The sequence below is a fragment of the Cygnus atratus genome, chromosome 3 (genome assembly GCF_013377495.2).
Source record: "Cygnus atratus isolate AKBS03 ecotype Queensland, Australia chromosome 3, CAtr_DNAZoo_HiC_assembly, whole genome shotgun sequence".
NCBI lineage: Eukaryota > Metazoa > Chordata > Aves > Anseriformes > Anatidae > Cygnus > Cygnus atratus.
The window spans coordinates 3236138-3258766 of NC_066364.1; the positions used below are offsets into that span (position 1 = coordinate 3236138).

General features: G+C 51.7%; 1 protein-coding gene across 2 annotated transcripts in view; it reads right to left on the reverse strand.

The window, feature by feature from the left end:
• XKR6 (XK related 6) overlaps nt 1-18262 on the reverse strand; it is a 151238-nt gene extending 132976 nt beyond the window's left edge. The window contains exon 1 of one of the 2 annotated variants that reach the window (XR_007707981.1): nt 17559-17675. Coding sequence is in view for 1 of the 2 variants with exons in the window: in XM_035563632.1 (XP_035419525.1) it covers nt 17559-18262 (704 nt within the window). In the remaining variant the exon portion in view is untranslated. Of the gene's footprint in view, nt 1-17558 lie in introns of both variants that reach the window. The other variant, XM_035563632.1, reaches the window with a different exon arrangement.
• Nucleotides 18263-22629: the final 4367 nt, after the last annotated feature.

The window sequence follows — 22629 nt, forward strand, 5'->3', positions numbered from 1 at the left end:
CGGCCACGTCGGGGATTTTGACCCTTTTGGCACCAGGAGAGCACAAGGAGCTCCTGCAGGAATCACTTGGGCAAGAGGAAAACCTCAGGAGAATGAGCACGCTCAGCGGCAGAGCTGGAGATGCAACCTGGGCTGTGATGCTCCCAGCTCCCCGTGCCTTTAATTTAAGAGGATCCTTCTGGAATTGCAGAGGGGTAGGTCAGACCTACAGTAAGAAATGCAAAATGCTGTTGTTACTAGATGCGCGATGTCCTAACCAGCGTTTGTTACAGCAGGAGCGTTATGTGGTTTGTGTTACACGCACGGATTTTGGCCCGAACGTAAGGCAGGGCTTGTTCCTACAGCCGCATGGCATCAGCTGGCAGCTCGCCTCCTGGGCTCAGTGCTCGCCACCCCAAATTACTGCGGGCAGGCAGCGTCCCTACGCACACCCTAAGACCTGGAAATTTGGAAATTTGGAAGCTCAAGCCCCTAACGCAGTTTCCTGGGCAGGGAGAGCACGTCTTATCTCTGTTTGTCAAGCCCTGTGCAAATTATCAGGCTTACACAAACAGGGTTTAAAGCAAAAACACAAGTGCGACTACATGGTGTAGTGCTCTAAATATATCTCCAGTGGTTCCCACTGCGAACAGAGCCGAATGGCTTCATTTACGAGCGATGGCTGCTTAAGGTAAAGAGTGAATGTAGGTTTGGTTTGGTTTAATAGTTAATGCAACTGGAAGCTGCCAAAAAGGCTGAGCCACTTCCCCGTGGCTTCAGCTCAGCTGCTTTCAAGTAGTCCTCCTGCCCCTTCTGACTGAGATCACTTTGGCCAAAAGCTGTTTTATTTTTCATATGAAATAGGGCACCGCAGCTGCAATACTACTGAGCCGGTCCTGAAAGCCCAAAAAAGCTGCAATCCTACAACTGTTCGCAGATATTCATCTCTCTCCCAATAATGGAAGGTTTATTTGGTGGCGAACTAGAAGGAAATTAAATGAGGAGCAAAAGGAAACACCCAGCGTAAAACCTGCTCTGGTTTGTACGTCCTTCTCCATTTCCAACAAGTCACCACGTCAGGGACATTAATCGTTTTAGCTATAGCTTTATTTCGTTAGAAGGAGCGTATGTCCCTAGGAAAATAGCATTTCTGATGTTTTTATCTGTGGGTGAAATCCTGTGCAGACACCTACCCGAAGTCATGGGACAGGGAGGAAGATGGCTACCTCCAGGCGTGCCTCGATGAGCTCAGTCCAGATAGGTCTCCAGTCATTTCGGTCCCTTAAAGCAGCACTACCAGCTCCCGAAAGTAACAACCACACCGAATGTGCACATTATTAATTTAAACAGGCCGTCTGCTAGATCCTTCCATTGCCCGTCCCAGCTTTCCACCCGCCCCACTCGATCTTCGATTGTTTATTTATTATTTACTATCTGGGTGTCTCTGGGACAGCTTAATACAGCGAGCCGGTCTCCCCGCTCATCCCCGCTAATGAACGCAATAAATAACTACAGTAAGCATTATAATCAATATTACACTCTGCTCACGTCCCGGAGAACACGCGGGCCGTGGCCTGAAGCCCTGCTGGAGATAAAAAAGGCTCCGCAGGCTCCGGGACCTGCTTAGAGGTGAACTCACAGCGGTGGGATGAGGGCACTGAGGATGATCGGGCTCCCTGAAGAGCTGGGAAGACGTGGTGCCACCGAGGGCTTCAAGCTTCTGGCACGATACGAAGCACGGGTGTCTGCTGCCTGAGGACGAACGTCGAGAGCAGCAATAACACGGGAGGTGCAATGGGAAGTTGTTCGGAGAGGTAAAATGTAATAATAAAAAAAAAAAAAAAGAAAGGGAGGACGTGGGAAGAGACATCAAAAGTTAACGCACCGGGTAAAGCTCAGCAACGAGTCCTGCAGGTTGGTCTCTGTTTGGAGGTAATAAGGTAATATTTTAAAAGGAAACCAATGCTACCTGCACATGAACAGGCTGGAGCCACTGGGAGTTCTCCTCCCTATAACATGGGAACACAGAAAGCTCACAAGATGCTGAATTAACTGCTTTTTCTGCTTCCTGCCCTCGTGAATTCAGAAGAACCCCGCACTAGATTTCGTGCTGCTGCTGCCTGAAGCAGTGACACTCCTCAATTCATCCACAAACCCTTCAACTTCTTCCTGAGCTCCTCCTGAACCAACAGCTCCAAGGCACAAGCCAAGCCGGGGAAGGGGAAGGGGAAAGGAAAGGGGAAAAACTGCAATTATCCTGTCCTCAATTTATGGTAGGGTTTAAATTAATAAAAAAGGCTTTTTATGCTCAGATGGGATCTCCACTAACACCACCAGACACTGCTGCTTCTTTGTGGTTTCTCCCTTTAACTCGGGCAGTCCCTACGGAGCAGAGGCAGCTTGGCACAACGGCACCCAGAGCTCTGACCTGTTCAGGACACCAAATTATTTCTCCAATTCACCCAAGGCACAACGAACGGCTGCAGGACACCCCAGGAATGGCCCCCACACAGCAAGAAAACCCTGCTCGGAACCAGGAAGGATCCAGGATCCAGGAAGGATCGAGTAGCAAATGGCCTCCTTCAGATAACCCTGCTGGTCTGACCCGAGGCGATGCGATCTTGGCAGACAACAGAGCTCCTGGGGAAACAAAAGCACGAGATCATCAACCCCCAGAAGCTGTCTTTGACTGCAGCCAGAGGTTTTTGACGTATTAACCTCCGCAGGCCTGATTGTCAGCCCCACCTAATGGGGTCTGGGGGGCTCTGGAGCAACACGGGAAAGGAAACGGTGTGTGAAGGAAAATAATAGCTCATCGACAGAGCCGGGGACGCAGCCTAATTTAAAGCAGAGATCTCTTTTTCTAATTCTACTCGTATGATTAGGAAGAGCAATATTTATCTTCTAATGGGCAAATCAAGTCATTTCGGCGTTATCATTAGAATCATCGAGCAGAGGATGCATGAGCAGATTTTATGTTTGGGCTGGTAAATTTTCATGGTCTTCCCCAGCTCCTATCAACGTGCGCGCTTGAGATCTAACACAACGCCTAACAGCGCCTTCAGTAAAACCAGCCTGAATTTGGCAGGCTTTTAAGTTGCATTTCCATTATGAACCTTCTCCGTTCGTTGCTCTCTTCTCAGTTAATTCCTCACTGTTGGTAGGAACACGACCCCAAATGACCTCTCCTGCAATGAATGCCTTGTTCTTAAATCACTCAGTTAGCTTCTCCGCCTCTCACGCTTCTCAGATTTATCACCTGTAGAATTAAATTCCCCCAGTTTTGGCTTGATGTTAAGGCCCCGAGCAGGAAGGTTGAGTGCTGGATACCCGAAACAGCCTTGGGACTAGCTAGGGGGGAAAGTCGGGCTACAAGGGAAGTCCCCAAGCCCCAAAAACTTGAAATTTCCATGGTGGGATGGAGCCCCCGCAGGTGTTACTCCAAGGGCAGGCAGAGCCAGCCTGGGGGCAGCCGGGCTCTCTCCTACCAAACTTCTCCATGATCCAGCAAAGTCTGCACAGAACAAACAATAAAAAGAGAAACTTCAAAAATAAAAATAAAATTAAAATGTTGCTGCTTGCTGTTTTCTACCATTCTGGCACTTGAGAGTAGCTCAAACCCTTGAGATGCTCTGTTTTGAAGCAAATAAGGAGCCCTTCAATTCAACAGACAGATTACACTGAAAACCCAGGTTTGGGGACGGAAAAAGATCAGATAAAACACTTCGACCTGCGTTGGCAAAAACAGCAACACCTTCCAAAGCAACACCTGAATACGCTCGCGCAGAGGGAAAATGGGGCAAGAGCAGCAAAGAGAAGAGGGCCAATGCCAAGGGAGGACACTGCTGATTTTGCAGCTCATGACGGAGCCACACGAACTTGCAGGGAGAACTGAGACACGTTCAGGATCCCATCGAAACGCTGCCTCTCTGAAAAGGGCCTGGAAGAACAAATTCTTTAAAGGTGATTGCTGCTTAAGCCTAGTCGGTGAAAAAAACCATGGTTTTACAATGGTGAAATCGCTCCCTGGACGTGGGCTTCTATTTTGAGTGACTAACAGATGTTTTCACTGAGGATTTAGGACAGGAAGAATACAAATGCAACAATAATGGGAGCCTAATGAAGTTTGGTCTTCGATTAACTCACACAACCAATTAATCCTATACCCAGCGGAAGGTGTTACCAAGAATCTTCTGGTTGATCGTAAGGGTCAACGCTAGGCAAAATTTCCAGTCTGAACACGTGCACCTCAATTCTTTATTAAGGAACAGTAACTACACTATTTGGGCTATGGCCCTTCGTGAGCTGGAACTTGAATGTAGTACAGGAGAATTTAGCACCTGATCCCAATCAGAAGCACTGCCCCTAATTACGGTCCAGCTTCTCAAAAAGTCAGGAGGCTTCTCCTGCCTTCTGTAAAAATGAGCCCAATTTCCAACGTGGAAAATGACACTACCTGATGCATTTCCAGCCGGTACGTCATCGTTCATCAAAGCCGAGGCAAAATAATCCCCTATGAAATAAAAAAGGCTGGTTTCCCCATGTTTCCTCCCCATTTTCCCCTTGGCAAAGGGAAAAGTTTCAGACACCAAAGCCAACAGCTCCTGCAGATCCATTTCTGCACATTTACTCTTCCAGAACCTTAAAAGCAACCCATTCGAAGCAAATGAAAAGAGATGTGCCCTTCCCAGTTATTTTAGATATCTTTCTTAGGAGTGCTGGTTTACAAATCCTCTAATCCCCTGAAAGAACAGGGAAAATAATCCAGTCCCGGGCAGAGAAGTCAGCAAAGCGTCAGAAATTAAACTCAAACCCCGAATTCAAACTCTCTGCTCTAGTTACACAGCTCCCGACAGTTCTAGTAGCGTTTTTCCTCCTCGAACACGATTTAATATCAACAAGAAAAATAGAAGGGTCAGAAATAATTTGCCCTTACTGCTCAAGAATTGGTTGTTTCCCAAGAAGCACAAAGAGCTGGCTCCCAGCTGGAGGAGCAGGAGGGAATTTCAGGGAGATCTGCACATTCAAACGGCAAACTCGGTGGCTCATCGCGGGCAGGGCTCGATCGCAACGAGGGAAAATAATGAGAGCCTGTAACAGAGCTCTAATTGTGCAGCAAGCCATACCAGAAGACCCGCTTTTACAAAGGGAATTATTAAACCTCAGAGCAGTAAAACAAAACCGCTCCTCGCATGAAGAGCAGTAAGGCATCAACTGAGGGGATGTTTTGAAGCGCGCTGATTGAGGGATTACTCAGGTAAATGCTAGGTTAGGCAGGCAGAGTCTTAGTAGGAAAAAAATGATGTTTAATGTGAGTTTTTGCTCTTCTGCACACTCTGGGATATGGGGCACCGTCAGAGAAGACCAAGCAACCAGAGCAGCCCAACAAGCTTTGACTGTGCTGGCAGAAAAGCTGATTTCTGGTGCGCGCATCCCAATCGGAGAAGCCACCCCAACCTCAAAGCTGCTCCAGGACGTTTGAACTTATGGATACCAAGGTTTTCACGCAATGAAACCGTAACAGATCAACCACAAGTTTTGCAAAATTGCAACTGACATCTGCACTCCGGGCTGTATCCATCCACTAAAAGACAACTACGTTGAATGTCTACAATTACTTTTAATCCCAAATAACTGATACGTTTTTAACTCCCAACCTGCAATAGCTGTGATGTGATATCACTTGGAGCTTTTTGAAGCCAATCAATAACTACTAAAGCTGGATTCTCTCAGCTACCACCAGGTATTAGCCACGTTCTCCATATTTCCAGTATTCTGGTATTCGCAGACACAGTTACAGCAGTAAAACGAAGTGGTCTCACAATGACACCGCGATACACTCGAGATTAAATACACAACAAATTTATTACTCCCCAAAGTCCTACCGAGTGTCCTGATTTTTTTTTTTTCTTTTGTACCCACAACAGCAGAGTTTGCTTTGATGTTTTATTATTCCGGATCTAAAGCACGCCACCGAAAAGCAAGCTGGTTCAGAGCCCTAATCCAGCCCCGCCGGGAATAAAAGCGAGTGCCACAAGCACCTGCAGGTCGAGCCTCGGGGCTGCAAGGGGAATTCGCCTTCAGGTAGCTTCTCCTGACATCCTGCTTTAAAGAAAGCCCAGTAATCAACTAATTTTTAAAATACTATCTTTAAGGGCTCTGAGGAGTTTTAAAGGAAAGCAGCCGCCCGCTCGGCGTGCTTCAAAAGCAAAAAACAAACCACACACAAAACTTTTTATCCGGGTTCAGTTGGGTTTGGTGAAGGAGCTGATTTCTGGCTCGCTGCTGGTCCCACGTGCCCAGGATGGTCCCAGTTTAACCAGACCGGAACCAGTGAAGGCTTCAGAAAGCTGCAGGAGCGACAAACCGCCTCGTGTCCCATCGAGGTCTGAGCACACACGGGTTCACGGGTTCACAAGGGTTTGTGTCCCTGCTGGATGGACACAGCGAGGCATTTCTCCACCCTCCACCACTCACCTGGGTTTCCCCCGAAATATTAATCCCAAAGCGAGCCAGTGAATATAAATCAGATGATATTAATAACCTGATCCAACGATGGGCTCTGGGCTCCGCTGCTGGAGAACACACACAGGCCATAAAATCAGTGCAGACCCCAGCAAAGAGGTAAATCGTGGGGCCACCTCCGAAAGCTAGACGGGGATTTTGCTAGCTTGGATACGCTTGCATCAGGTGGGAAAAAAAGCATATATTCCTGTAAGAAAATAAAAATTAACCCCAAGTAAGGGGAAAACTTCCTTTCCCCAACGTGAGTTTCCACCTTGCCTGGCAGAGGACCCGCGGTCGGCGCTTCGAGAGCCACTGGCGCACGCCGTTCCCAATTATTTCCACTCCTAATTAATATTCGGAAACGAACCGCACTGCCGCGCCTTCAATCAGCCATCACACGCCGCCCACGCGAGATGAAAGGACAACTACACGAGATAAGCAGTTTATTGGATCAAAAGTCCCCTTTAGACGAGGAGACAGCCACTGCAACAGCACAGAACCGACAGCATCCCACCGCAGGCGGACAGGAGGGGGGGAGCACCAGTAAATCTCTCTTTAAACCAGAGATTCAGCACCGAGGATGCACAATGCAATTATTATGTTAATTTACCTGATTTTTTTTTTCTCCTGCCTGCTCCAGGCTTGAGCTTGAGGTAGGAGCTCACGTTTGAAAAGCTGGCATTTTGTGTCGCTGCGAAAGGAGGCTTCCAAACCTGAGCTGGCACCCAGCTGGCACCCAAGCTTTCACCGTGGGTGCTCGGTAAGCGCTCCCACCCACTCCTCTCCCCGCGCCAGCTGGCCAGCAAGGCGCTGCTACCTCACCTCACCTCTCCGAGCGCTTCTCAAGCAAGATCTAAAGGTGCTTTTTCGTATCCTCCTCCCCAAACGCAGCAGAGGTGGTGGAAATCGGCGCTCTCAGAAAAGGCCGGCTGCAGCTGTCGAGCGCTAGCCCTGCGTGGACAATGAATTCATTAAAAGGATAAACTGAGAAAACTCGCAGCAAGCCCACGCACGGTGACGGAAAGCAGTTAATCCCCAACGCCAGACGGTAAACCAGTATCGCCTGGGAACAACGGTGAAGAGGTTAAAACGTTTTTTGCCCACCGCCTTCCGGAGCCGTTCTGTTCCCCAGCCACGAGGGACCGAAACGGGCTGCCCGAGAAAAAGCGTGTTTACACCCGTCGCCAGAAAGGGGGAGTATAAATATTTCCAAAGCTTTATGAAGGCTAGTACTTACAGTCACGCTTTGAAAGGGAGAGAAGAAAGCAAAATATTCAATTAGAAAAAATTACTCTAATTGCAGGTTCTATTTTATCCCTCCATTAAAGCAATAAAGCGCCTCGAAATATTGCTGAGCTGGGCGACAGAGCTCAGTGCTACTTTACATTTTAATATACATCCAAGGGGGTAATTTAATTTAGATCTTCAGCCCCTTTCCCCCCTTGCCTTCCCCACACTCCCTAAAATATGGTGATATTAATGCACGCTTGCTTCTTCCCCACGCCAAGGGTTGTGCAAGCAGAGCTGAGACCGGACATAACTTTCGACACGTGCCAGCACGCCTCCAGGGTGAAGAAAGGCATCGAGCACAGCTCTGTAGGTGCTGATGCATCCTTAAAAACGTGTTGCCTGCACCAGACAGCCCTGACGCCTGATTATTTTTTCATTATTGGAGGAAAACGCCCCATTTCTGCTCCCTGAACGTCAAAAGGAAATCCTCCTGGGAATGTAAAATCATGCCCTTTTGCTCTAAGAGCACCTTAATCCCAGGGGAAGGGATTTCCATCGAGTCACCCAGGCTGCAGAAGGGGGCTTTTGCTCTCCTCCCCACGCCTTCCCCACCCCGCGAGGCTGCAGGCTGCAGTTTCCTGAGCATAACCTCGTTCCTCCCCGCGCCACAAGATAAGTGAATCTTCTGTTAGGGAGCCCTTCATCCCTTTAATTAAACGAATTAATATCGCTCCTCCGTAGCACGTAGCCTCTATTATCTTTTGTGAACTCCTTCAATTCCGTTGTAAAGATGCATTGAAAAAGCGCTAATTGAGATAATCTCTGGAATTCAAGAGTTGGTGTATTTTTAGTCCTGTTTTAAAAAAAAGAAACTCTTTTCCCTTTGTTTCTGGAATGCCTCCCATCCTTCCTCCCCTGCCAGACTGTTTACATTATTTAAATGCCTTCTGCTTATACCACTCTTTACAATTTTCACTTCAACAACATCGGCCTCCGTTGCTCATTTTTTCCCCTCGCTTAGACATAACTGGGATGAATTCCAATCCCAAACTCAAAGCCGCTCCCGGTGCTTTGCTGCTGTCTTCTGCGGTTGGTACACCAGGCAATGCCTTACCGCCAGCCCTCTCACGCAGGATTCCTTGTTCGTGCAGGGGAGCCGAGCTAAAAAGGGTTAAACTGCTCCTTTTTTTTTTCCAGCAGAACGCGAGGAAAAGGCCGTTTGCCCAGACACTGGAATTCTGCGCACGCTCGCAGGGCTGTTTGCCACCCGCTTTAGGGGACGGGTGCTCCCTGTGGATGACGTCCCCATAAGGGATGCAGAGAGAACCAAGTTTGGAGCATGAAGCTCAAGCCAGAAACAGCACCCCAAGCCCTGCCTCCATCCCCAGATCCCAGAAGACAGGGCTCAGCAACTCACCTCCAGCCCTTCCCCTGCTCTGGGGAGAGAAACGGCAACTCCCCACCCCAGTAAAGACAGGGAAACCCATCGCTCCCCTATTTCTGCAGAGCGCTGTCACCTCCAGCACCCTCCGTGTCCTCCTGCCCCACAGAAACCCCACTGAGACCCCACTGCTGGCTGAGGGATGGCTCCAGCTGCCGGCCCCGCCGTGCTGCTGCTTCGGGGAGATTTGCTTTTTCTTCAGGCTTCATTAAAAAGGCGATAAAGGTGCCAGAGCCTTTTGCGTTGCGGCTCCGGAAGGGTTTTTTTAGTAAGCGTCCTGCCAAATCGGTGTGTTTGGGGTACCGTACGCAGAGGGAGTCGGGGTGCACGAGTCCTCGGCTGCTCCCGCCTCATGGGGCACGACTGCACGGACAGAGCGGGGCAGGGGAAGAGGAGGTGCTGGCGATAAAGGCACCCGGCTTGAAAACGGGAGGCCTGGGCGAAGCTGCCAGTTCTGCGAGAGATCCTCCGTGCCACCGGAGTCACCTGAGGACAGACCGTGAATATTTCACAGGCGAACCCGAGCCCTCGCTGATTTCAGGAGAAAGGAGATGCGAGAAGCACACGCTTCAGGTCCCATTATGGTTTTCTGGTTTTTGGGGACGTACTTAAGATCGCCTCGTCCTGTTCTGGCCTCTTGGGCAAAATCAGATTTCGCTGCATCGGGGCTGCTGGTTCAGCTGGGGCTTCGAGACAGAGATTTGAGGAACCCCCCACCCATTTCTACCAAGACAATGACCTCAGACACACAGCGTAGGCATCCCACTAAGTGCATACTTTAAATGTAGTGCTGAGCACATGGGTCGGACCGCCCAAGGGCAGACAAAGAGCAACTCTCCAGACTCCTCTGAAGATCCCCAGGAAACCTCTCTCCCCATTTCCTCGGGATCTGGCTTGGGAAAAGCATCTCAGTGCCCTAACGCAGCCGTAGCAGGTCCGAGTCCCATCATCAGAAAGCGTGGGTCAATGACGTAACAACAGTATTTGGCACGTGTTTTTTTTTGCTTGTAGCTTTAATTCCAATTTGATTTGAGCTCTGGCCGTAACAAAGCATTTCTCTGATTCACAGTTCCTCCTGCACAAAGGCTCGCAGGTGTCACAGCACTGCCTTGCGCCACCGCCGCTTCACAAGACAGCAAGGTGCGAAAAATCAAGTCAGGATTCAAGGAAATAAAGCCAAGTGCAAGCACAGGGAGAAGTTCTCTGAGGGATCCAGACTCCTCCATGGGCTACCTTCGTTCCCCGAGGAAAATTATACATCTGACGTCCAATTTCTTTTCCTCGCAGTCTCAAGGCAGCGAGAGCAGCTCTCCTCCACAGAGATGCTTTATCACCATCAGTTCTTCCTACATCCTTTTCATTAAAGGAAATGCTCCCTGAATAACCTACATTTATACCGAGAGGAGAACCACTGCAAGGAATAAAACCAGCTCAATGCAGCTAAAAGCAAAATGGAAGTGTCTAGAAAGGTGGAAGACGGAGAGGTTAGCGTTTCAGCGGGCAAAGGCGGCAAGCTGCCTTTCCCCCAGCCCTTTGCACCCTGCCTCCCCTCTGCCTCTAATCCCACTGGCGTTAGAAATAAGACTGTAGGGCACCTGGGAAAAAAAGGAAAAAAAAGGCATGACTGCCTGCCCTAGAGCTCGGCATGGAGCAACCAGAAAGGGGATGCTGGGGTCAAAGAATTTAGGGAAGCGGGCTGGCACCCCGCTTCCAAGCGGATGTTTTCCGGAGAGATTTCAGACTCCTGGGCTCTCAGAAGTGCCTCACACCAGCGTCCTGGCCCCCAGAGCCCAGGAATTATTATGCCGGCTCTCTCAGGAAGAAGATTAGGGCCCCAAAGCATTCCTGCATCCCCATATAAGCTGGTGGGGAAGCAACGAGCTCTCACCGCTGCGCCAACACCTCACCAACGCAGCACCACGTGTACCTTCCTCAAAACGGAGCTGAACTCCACTTTCTGCCCCAAATCCTGCTCCCCCGCCTACCCACACCGTGCTGTCGCACAGAACCGCCCAAGCGCCTGGATGGGGAGCTCCCAGCAGGTCGGGGCAGCACCCACAGGGAAGGCTTGGAGGCAACTCTGCCCTCCCAAGGCTGGCGCAGCAGATCTGCTCCAACATCTGTGGTTTGACCCCCTCTAGTGGGTAGCACTCAACAAGACACGGAGCCTCGCCACCACCCCGAAACCAATGGAGACCCCACTCAAGTGAGAAAACCTCTTTTGTCGCTGGTGTCGTGATTTGGGATTAGTATTCGCCCCCACAAACTACCCTACCTGTATCGTAGATGCAGTACCCTTGGCGTGTTTTAACTTAGGCAGCCCAGCTCTGACGGAGATCCTGCAGAAAACTCTTCAAAATTGGGACAGAGCAAGAAAGGCTGGGTAAAAACGTTATACCCCAGACGTGATTTTGTAGGGAGAACACATTTATCATCTATCCCAGAACGTCCTCCCTCTGCCAACTTGTCAAAAGCTGACAAAACTCCATACTATAAAAGCAAGCTGTTAAAACTTGGCTAAAGGGAAAAACTTAGCTGCCAGACAAGCTAACCAGAGAAAGCTGAAAAAAAAAGAAAAAAAAACACATTCAGGAGTGCCAGGGCAGGCAGTAAATTCACAGCAAGGCTCTGTAGGGTTGAACATCCCAAAGCGAGACAGCGAGGCGGTGTCAGGACAGCTGCTTCTACTTCGTCTGCCATTTGACACGCTGACGTCTCCCACTCCAGGGGACTTGGGCTGGTAGCTTAGGAGTTGTAGCTGCTAATTTCTAAATTAGCTCAAGTAGCAGATCTCCAACTCCCAGTTCATCCCAGAACAAAGTATTTTAGTAAAGCCTAAACCCACTCATCGCACAGTCATTAAATACCACATATTCCTTTTAAACCCATTGATTCATCCTTCCACCTCCGGGCACGCCAAACGAAGAACAACTCACGGATCTGGTCTTTCCACTAATAAACAAGATGTCAAGCCTTCGCTTAAATTTTAGGAATTTTTCCCTTAAACACACACACACGCGGCGCTTTAATGTCAAAACAGTGACTGGAGCGTGTTGTTTTTTTTTCTTTTTAGCAAAATGTTTTTCTTCTAAATACGTATTCCGACCAATTTTAACAACAAAACCCATAAATATATTGCACTCGAGTCACGAACCTTACCATCACTGCCAGCTAACAGACGTGGCGAGATTTTCAGGCGAGCTCCTGTTAGCTCGGACCCCACATACTGTTAATCCAACGGAATTCAATAACGTTTTCTTTAATAGCACGCCGCAACGCCAAGGATCGCGCTTCAATCCTTGTACTCCACGACAGCAACCATGACCCACTGACCAATATACAACAGAGGTTAAAGAAAGGTGCGTCGGATGCAGAAGTCATGCTCCCAGCCGTCATAAACACACCTCGCAAAGCTACCCGGGGTATGAAAACTTTGGCTGAAAACTCTTTTCCCTGAATTTACGTGGATGAATGGGTTCGGTGAAAGCAGCAGACGCCCGAGCAGCCTTCAGCCTATTTCCAGCAAAACCACAGCACTGCAGCGTCCCTCCTCAACTTGTTTGAAGTCCTCGAGGTAAGCTAGGGGATTGAGATGAAGGGTGAAAACGGGAGATTTGTAAGGGTAAAACTCCCCCGGTACCTAAGCTTTACCAGTGGGAAGGTAATTTAAGATCGTGGCATTTCAAGCGTCAATTAAAATCTCTATATGCCCATGAGTGCACACACACGCGCACGCTTTCACAACGTCTGTGTACTTTCTTTCCAGCAGCCGCTGTAGGTGGGCTGCATTAACACAGCCTCAGGCTCTCGGTTGAGCAAAAAAAAAAAAAAAACAAGACAAGAAACCAGAAATATCGCTCGATCCGCCCGGTACTCCCACTAAGCCCCAGCGTTCGCTCCCTGGGCAGGAGAACTGAGGACAGGAGCTGAAGAAGGAGCCCCTGCCCTTACTGCACAGACCCGTGAGCTTCTGCCCCACCATCCCGACAGCTCGCCGAGACCACCTCGCTAAACAGAGGCTGTGTTTCTGCCACGGGAATGTTATTTACCCGTCCTACTGGCGAGCCTCTCCAACGTTTAGGAGTCCCTACGGGGACTGTGTTATCCCCGCGAGTAAAACCCAGATTACCTAACGTCTACCACCAAGCAAGCCTTCGGCAGTTCAGGGAAGGGATTTCTGTACGACTCCAACCTGCCCCCTCTATTCTCTGCGATTTCGCTCCCAGCTGCCGAGCAACGGCTCCGACAGCCTCTACATAACGTACAACCCTGACCACGCTCCATGCAGCCGCAGCGCCTAGCCATTATCATGCAGGAAACCAGGCTGGATGCATTACGCGCTGAACTTACATTGTTCTAGGTCTTCCTCCTCCGTCCCCACGTTACCAACTTCTTACCAGCACGAAGCGATTTAGCCGCAGGCGAACGCCGCTAAAACGGCGCTTTCCGGCATCAGTCCCATCACCGCGTTCCAGATTAATTTTAACGGCGCTCGCAATTGCTAGAGTGGGAATGGGAAAAGAAGCCTTCGTGGAGGCTAGCCCACAGACACCGGGAAGTTATTCCGGCTTCGGTCAGGTGCTGGGAGGCAGCTTCATGCTGCCCGCACTGCTCGGCGTGCCCTAAAAAGCCGGAGCCGTGCGCTAGGGAGGTTGGCGATCAACAGGAGAGGAAGCTCCCTTATTTCACCTAGCGTGGTTTGGGCTGCAGAGCTCCTTTCCAGTCCCTTTCGGCGGTCCCAGCCCCGTGCTGTCTCGGAAGCGAATATTTTTTCTCTGCATTAACAAAAAGCCTGGGTAACTTGAGCCTGGTTTCTTCGTATGCCCCCCAAAATATCACCCCTCCCCAGGCATCGCCTCTGCCGGCGCTGCTTCAAGTGTCCCCCTCCCCACCTGCTCACCCGAGCGTGCCGGGGGATGTTTTTGCCAATGCAGGCTCACACCGCGGCTAATACATAATCATTTCTTCCTCCTGGCTCCGGGAGGGGAGAAATCCAACTTGCCAGAGGTGCCTCTGCATCGTTGAATTGCTTTTGCTGATGGGATCAGCGCTTGGGAGCATTAGGGAAAGCAGGAGAAGGGGTCGCACATCAATTCATCATCCTCACACACACCCCTTTCAGTATCCCCCAGCCCGCATCTCGGCCGCAAGAAAATAAAATAACCCCCCCCCCACAATGAGAAGCTGAGCACAAACGTGTTTTGAGCGTTACACAAATGACATTGAAGATGCAGAAGGAATATGTACGTGCTGTTGCGCTGCACGGCTCCACGGGCTTCTTTCCCAGGTATACATTTCACGCACCCTTCCCACGCAGCTCCCCGCCCCTCCGCCCCCTCGGGTTCTTTTGAAAAAAAATAAAAAATAAAAAAACAAAATAAAAAACCGAAAAATGGGTATAATTTGATGGGTATATTCATTTTATCTCAAGAGCGGTGTCCTCAGAAGAGGTGTCAAGGCCCTCCCCTGCCTCCACCCACGCAGCCCTCCCCCAGGCTCCAGCATGCTGTCTCCATCTTAACTCCAGCCACTTCTCCACTGATTTCATTAGGCAGCAGGCTTAACCCCTTCCGCTATCCAGATGGAAAAAAAAAATAATAATAATAATTTTAAAAAAGGACTTCCCTACCAATCATCGCCTTCTGCTTTCCCCTTCCCCTCTCCTCTCACCCAGACCCCAGTGACGAATTCCTCCCATCCACCCGTCGGGTTATTTTTGCCCCGTTAATTCACGCTGGAGATGCCGATGCAGGGACGTTAACCCCCCCCTGCAAGCCCCTCCGGGGCTCCCTGCTGCCTCATCGTGAAGTACTGCCTTCTCCCCCCTTAAAAAATCCAGCATCTTCTGTCTGTATTTTATTTGAAAAGCTACCAAGCCCCAGCAGCCCCACTGCCAGCCCCAGCCCTCCAATCTCCCCATATGTGTGCAGGGGGGGCGCATGCAGCACCCCAATGCCACCGCCCGGAGCCTTCCCTCCGGCCTCCATCAGCCCACACCTCTTTCTCCTTCCATCTTCTTAACCCACGTCCCCCCCGGACCGATCCTGGAGGACGCTGGGCCACGCCGGGTCTTTTACCGTTGTCCTTACAACACCCCTTTCCGCAGAAATGCCGTGTGTCTCTGTGCAAGCGGTTGTATCTACAGGCTTTCATCCCGGAGAATCCCTCCCTGCCTCCTCTTAAACCTCTTTCGGGGGGATAACGCAGCTCGCAGCTCGTGCTGGAGGATGTCCTTTGATTCCCCCTGACCCTACAGACACCCCAAACCCCTTCCCCTGACCAGCAGCTCCTCTGCCCCAGGGCCTCTCTGGGGGAGCAGTCCCCATCTCTGACCTTCAGCCTCGCGCTGGCAACCCGAAAACCGTCCCCACAACCCCGCCGCCTCGCCGGGGAGAAGGTTTCTTCCTTCCCCTCAGCCAGGGCCAAGGCATCACGCTGCGTTTCTCTTCAGGGAAGGGGGCGAGCTGTGGGGGTCCCCCTCTGTGTGGGGTGAAGCTCGTGGGGTACGGATGCGACCCTCGTGGGGGTCACCCCCGGGCCTACATCCACGCTGTCACCAGCAAGGGTGTTAGCGTCCCCCACCAGCACGTGTAGGGAAGATCAGCCCCATATTTACCCCCCAAGTCCTGCCCCAGCCCTGTGGGGCAGCAAGAGCCCACCCCTGAGGCACCATTTACAACCCCGAGGAGCAAGGACCCCTTCGACCCTCCATGTTTGTGGCGGGCACCAACCCGTGTTCCCCCTGCCATGAGGGGAGAAGAGCCCACATTCACCCTCCCCACAGACTCATTTTGGAGGAAATCTCTCCTCCCCTCAGCACAAAGCCCAGGATCTGTATCTCCCCCAGCTTTTACGTGGGGGGGAGCCCTGGCCCTGCTACTTGGGGACCATGAGGTGACAGTGACCTCCATGGCCCCCTCAGCCCCATACATGCTTTTTGGGGGCAGCTCTCCTCAGATAAGTGGGGGTGACCCCAAATCTCCCCTCATCCTACATGTGAGGGGCACTGACCCATGTCCAGCTCAGACCGTGAGGGGACAGCAAACCCCAGTCCTGCCACCTCAGCCCCACAGACATGTTTTAAGGGAATTTTTCTTCCTTTTGAGCATCCCCTCAGTAAAAGGAGGGCCCCCACACCTCCTCCAGCTGGGGGAGCACTGACCCATGTCCACCGACCCGTGCCCCTTGCCAGGCCATGAGGTGACAGTGACTCGTGTTTCCCCCATCTCAGCCCCACAGATTCATTGCAGGAGCATCTCTACTCACCCTAAGGGGTAGAAAAGCCCTCTTTCCCCGTATAGGGGGCACTGACCACATCCAGCTTGGACCACAAGGTAACACTGACCCATGTCCACTTCAGACCATGGGGTGACAGTGACCAATGTCCACCTCAGACCATAGCATAGAGGAGACAGCAGCACCCTTGGACCCACCTCAGCCAGGGAACAGTGACCCACGTTGAGGGGACACTGACCCACCTCTATGATGGCCAACGAGTTGACAGTGACCCCCTCTGCCCCCACTTCAGCCAAGGGACAGCAACCCACCTCCCTGAGGTGACAGGGACCCTCGTTCTCCCACCTCAACCAAGGGACAGTGACCATGTCCACGATGGACCGTGAGGTGGCAATGACCCCCACTCCCCCATATCAGCCTGGAGACACTGCCCATGCCCACGTTGGACCACGAGGTGACAGCAATCCTCGTTCTCCCACATCAGCCAAGGGACAGTGACCCATGTCTGCAATGGACCACGAGACGGCAGTACCCCCTGTTTCCTTATGGGGCAGTGACCCACATCCCCATTAGACCATGAAGAGGCAGTGACCCCCATTTCTCTGTGAGACACTGCCCCATGTCCAGGCTGGACTGTGATGTGGTAGTGACCCACGTCCCCACTAGACCATGAGGTGGCAGTGACTCTCATCTCCCCAAGAGACACTGACCCACGTCTAGGTTGTACCGTACGGTGCCAGTGACCCCCATTTCCCCAAGAGACACTGCCCAATGTCCAGGTTGGACCGTAAGGTGACACTGCCCCACGTCCCCCACCAGACCATGAGGTGGCGGTGACCCTCATCTCCCCAAGAGACGAGGGTCCAGGTGGGACCATGAGGTGACACTGCCCCACGTCCCCACCAGACCATGAGGTGGCAGTGACCCTCGTCTCCCCAAAAGACACTGCCCCACATCCAGGCTGCACCGTGAGGTGCCAGTGACCCCCACAACACCCAGCAGGCAATGCCCCGCGTTACACCATGCAGCAGCAGTGCCCCCATCTCCCCACCACCACCGCCCACCCCCGACCCCACGGACGCCCGCCACCGCCTCCCCTCCCTCCGCAGCCCCTCGGGGGCAGCCGCCCCCCAACCGGGACGCCCCCCCGCCCCCCCCCCCTTACCTCCAGACCTGTCCCATCTGCAGCAGGTGGATGACGGACTGCCAGACCCACACGGAGATCCTGCAGAGGCGCTGCGCCCCGGGGGTGGTGGTGCCGCCGGCTCCTCCTACCCCGCCGGCGGGTCCCCCCCGGCGGCCGACGGCCCCCATCATGGGCGGCCCGCGGCTGCTGAGCCCCTGCACGGCCCCCAGCCCTCCGCCCGTGTAGTCCTGCACGAACCAGCGAAAGCTGAGGATCTGCACCAGCACCGAGGGCAGCAGCACGAAGGCCAGCGTCAGGCCGCACCAGACGTAGTCCCGCCGGCCGTAGTGGTGCAGCGCCAGCCACAGGTCCGTGCCCACGTCCCCCAGCAGCACCAGCAGCGCCAGCACGATCCACAGGCAGTCCAGCCACGGCCGCTCGGCCGCCCCAACGACCTCCGCAGCCCGCGGCGGCCCCTCGTCGGCGGGGCGCGGGGCCAGCGGCTCGGCGGCGGCGGCGGCGGCCGCCCTGCCGAAGAGGTTCCGCAGGCAGGCGCTCCGGCAGCCCCAGTAGCACGACGACGTGTTGCAGCAGTGGCAGATGTGCAGGGAGCTGCTGCCGCCCGGCTCCTCCGCTCCCTCGCACGGCGCCGCCCCGACGCCCGCCGCGGACGCCTCGTCCAGGTTGTGCAGCTGGGCGAAGCCCCCGCCGCCGCCGCCGCCGCCATCCGACTTGGCCGCCATCTTACAGCCGCCGCCGCCGCCGCCGCGTCCCCGGCCCCTTCGCCGGGCGCGCTGCCTCGCTCGGCCCCCCCCGTCCCCGCTTGCCGGCGCCCCCCCAGCCCGCCTGCCGCCTGCCTCCTGCCTCCCTCCTGCCTCCTGCCCGCCCGCTGCTTCCGGGGGAGGCGCTTCCAAGGCCGAGCAGCCCGGCCCGGGCCGCCTAGCGACCGAGCCGGGCAGCGCCGGGACGAGCCGGGCTGAGGCGGGCCGAGCCGGGCCGCCTGGCGGCGGAGCTCTCCTCTCAGCGGACAGCGCGGCCTCGTCGTGGCGTTCGGGGGGGGGGGGGGGGGGTGTTTGGCCCTCCCGAGCTGTGTGGCTGGGGATCGAGGGGCTTAGGGACCCCCCGGTGTCCCCCCCCCGCGCTGTGGTGGTGTCCTGTCTTCAGTGCACACGTCCTTATCCCGCCTCACCTAAGTGCTTGTCCCTTGCTCTCTTCCCCTTTTTGGGGGCACTTAATTGCACACCCTGTCATTACGGGGTCAGGCAAAGCGGATGGGACCCCCCCACAGCCCACACATCATTATCTCACTTCACCAAAGTCCTGGTCCCTTGCTCTCTTACCCCTTTTGGGGGACACTTAATTGCACACACTGTTATTACAGGGTCAGGCAAACCTGCTGTGTCCCCCCCTCCGCAGCCCACACATCATTATCCCACTTCACCCATATGCTTGTCCCTTGCTCTCTTCCCCCTTTTCACGAACACTTAATTGCACATCCTGTTCTTATGGGGTCAGGTAAACCATTCGGGTCCCCAACACAGCCCCAGGTCCCTGATGGAGGGCACAAACTGCAGGTGAGCTCTGGTTTGGGGGTCTGCCAGGGGCTCAGCAGCACCCCGAGGCCGGTGGTTTGGCCAAGGAGCCGCTGGCAGGCTGGGAAGACACATCCAGGTCCTTCCACACTTGGTTCCCTTTCTACCAGTTTACATTTGTTCATCGCATCCATCTCCTCTGTGCTGTCTTGTGCTGTCCTCTGTAGGTTATCATCTCTCTGCTGATTTATTTTTCCCATTCAGTAAGCACGCTCCTTCCTGATGCTCCTTCTCCAGCTCTTTTACTCTCCTGTGGGCTCTCCTGCCTCTTTCTCTGTGTTTGATTTTTTTTTAATTGTGGCAAAACATCAGGGCTAATAGATTCAGGGCTCCAGAACTTGCCAAAGTTGCTGCTTTGCAGAGTCTGATTTTCAACAGAGGAAAAAACAACAAAGGTGGAAAGGTGAAAAAGTGCAGATAAAAATGCTTTTTTCCAGCACGGAAAAAGAAAATTAATCTTGCAAAGAGTGAAAGGACTTGCAAATATTAAATAAGCTGTCTGAGAAGGACGTATTTGGCCTTTCCAAGTGATTCCTAAGGACTTCAAAAGTTTCACGAAGTCCTGAAAGGCGCGGCAGGTCTTGAAACAGTTGGATCCTCCTGTAGCAGAGGAACGGAAGAAAGGAAATGGAAAGCAAAGCTTGGCGCATTGTCCAGATGACAGCCCTCTGATGCACGTCTGCATGTGGCCAAATCAAAGTCATTTGTACTGCCTGCAGCTCCAGCCCGAAGTTCTTCAAAGGGAGAAAACTCGTATTACAGATATAATAGGATCGGTGAGGACATGACCCCGCAGCCCCTGTGACGCTGAATTCAAACATTGCGGGTCGGCCCTTATTTTCTGCTGACTTAAGCTGTGGCATGTAGCTGGCGTGAAATATCAATATGGAAATAAATGAGAGGAGCGCCAGCCCTTAGCTCAACCCAGATGAATGCACAGGCATAAGACATGTATGATTAGATATATATATAACAAATAAAAACACTCTCCTGTTTGACACCGTAAAACCCAGAGCAGTAAACATATACATTAATTCTCACAGCACCGAGGAATAAGGACTCTGCGGCCTCTATTCTAGGGGGACAGGCACGTGTATTAAGCTCAAACTTTTGTTTTGCAGTACGATGAGCTATAAATGGAAGCATTCCTCATTTCTGCGAACTTTCCTAAGTAGCAAATTTGCTACATATGATTTGAAAACAAAACAGCAACAATAACAAAAACCAGCACAGAAGCAATAAAACTATTTGCTCTTATTATTTAAATAGAAGTGTAGGTGCACATTGCGTGCTGTGAACCAATGAGGGGACAGAAGACTCATCTGTTTTGATACAAAAACAGCCCAAACTTGTGCGATGAGACATACGGGTGGGAGAAGACAGCAGTTAGGGATTTTAGCGTTGGCACGCTAAATGAGAAAAGCAGTTGCTTGGGCAATATGTGACATGAGGTAATACGCTGTTGAGACTGCCTCTGAATTTCTCGGTGCAGTTGTGGCCACCTGTGTCCAAGAAGCGTGAATTCAGGCTGAAGCACGTGCAGGGAAGAGCCAGGAGTTGTCAGAGATCAGGGCTTGCTTTCTGCTGTGGACTGAAAGAATTTGGCTTGTTTAGTTTAGCAAAAAATGAGAATGGGAAGGGAATATGTTTTCTGCCTGCAAATACATCCTGGAGAGTAAATGCAAGCAAAGGGAAAGGTGCTGTGACACTGAAGGGCAGCAGCAGAAGAGTAAATGAGTAGGAACTGACCATGAATATATTTAGTCTAGAAACTGGAAGAGCCTTCCAGTAGGAGTAACAGAGAGAGGGGGAAAAAATAAAATCCCTAGCTGGTTTTAACACATAGTTTCTTAATTTTGCAAGGAAATTGCATACCAGTGTGAAACAATAAACAGTTGGGATGAAGGACCTTGAAAGGTTTTCCAGCCCAAAGCGTCTGTCCTTGGAAAGATCTTGTCCATTTTGATGCGTGGTACACTCCGCTCCTTCCTGCATCAGGCGATGAGTCATGGTTACATGACTCCGTGGGTGGCCAGAAGTGATATCTCCACCGCTTACATCTTAATTCCTGATCATCCCATGATGTTCTCCAGCTCCAGCTCACCCACTTCGCACACAGCAGAACCGTGGCCGTGCCCAAAGCACCCCACAACCCCCTCGTGTCCCTGGTACCCGCCGCCACCGCTGGATGGTCGCTTCAGCCAAGGGTGTAGGAAAGATGCTCTGCCCCTTCAGCCAAGCTGCAGCCCTCTTTTATGGCCCTCACGGAGAGCAAAAAGAGCCATTAGTCAGAGCCTGTTTCTTTTATTAGCCAACATATTGTATTTTTATGATTTTGGGTGTGTTTTTTTTTTTGAAGTTGTGAGTGTCAATCACACCCTTGTTGATGTCTCTCTTAACTCATGTGTTTGAGAAGGAAAAGCTTTTCTCTGTGCTTCGTGGTGACCCACGCTTCCATCACCTTGAGGCACTCATGTCCAGAGGTTTGAGGAAAGTCTGGATGGCCCTTAGATCTGCGAATATTTATAAAACGTGTTTAGCAAGGGGTTTTCTCTTGTGGCAGTCAAAACTGATCTAAACCCTCTACTTTATGTTTGCATTTTATGTTTTTCAGAAGCAGCACCGAGACACCAGGAAGGGGAGGCATGGCTGGTGCTCCAGCAGCACCCAGCAAACCACAGTATGGAATCGTGCCCTTCGTGTGCCGGTTGGTTAAAGGCTTTTTTTGTCCCGATCAATACAGTAATTGAGCTGTGTGGTCTTCCATCTTCCAGGCATTTATTCAGATCAGGGGAACAAACACTATATATAGAGAGGTATGTAAGCCAGAATCAGAGTAGTGTAAATCTGGAACGGGCTCATTTCGATAACTGGGGGATCCAGCTTAGCGTCTGGTGTACGTGGAGTACTCCGTTACCAGCACAGATAATTACAATTAATGGGGATTTACTTTAAGCAAAGTAGGTCAGAAAAATGACATTTTATTGTGTCATTAGTTTCCATCAATTACTTCCATGTTGTTTGCTCAGTTCCCAAGTCAAACGAGCGTGGGCTAACTGACAGCCTTGCAAGCTCAACTTGGTATTGTCTCTAAAAATCAAACTGCATTATTTCTGCCTCATGCATCATCACTAACAATAAAGCATCCACCGCTGGAATATAGCAGGTGGCTTTGTTATTCATGCATGAGGCAGAAAAGACTCTGGCTTCCTCTGTCACGATGCTCAGGTCTCCGCGGTATTAAAAGTTGGATATGTTGCTAAACTTAAAGTTACCGTGTGAGCCTGGCAAGAGGACACGCTCAGGTCAATCCTTGTGCCTGTGCTTTCCATTAGACTTAATGAATGCTACATGTATATTTGGGGTAGGATTAACACAATGCTGTTTTTGCTGTTATTTGTCTCCCCATGACAGCGCTTTGTGACGTTAGACTCTCTAGGAAAGGTGCAGAAGTTGCCAAATATTATATAGTTAAAAGCCAGCTCACAGTTACCCAAATAACTGCATGTTTGGTGAAA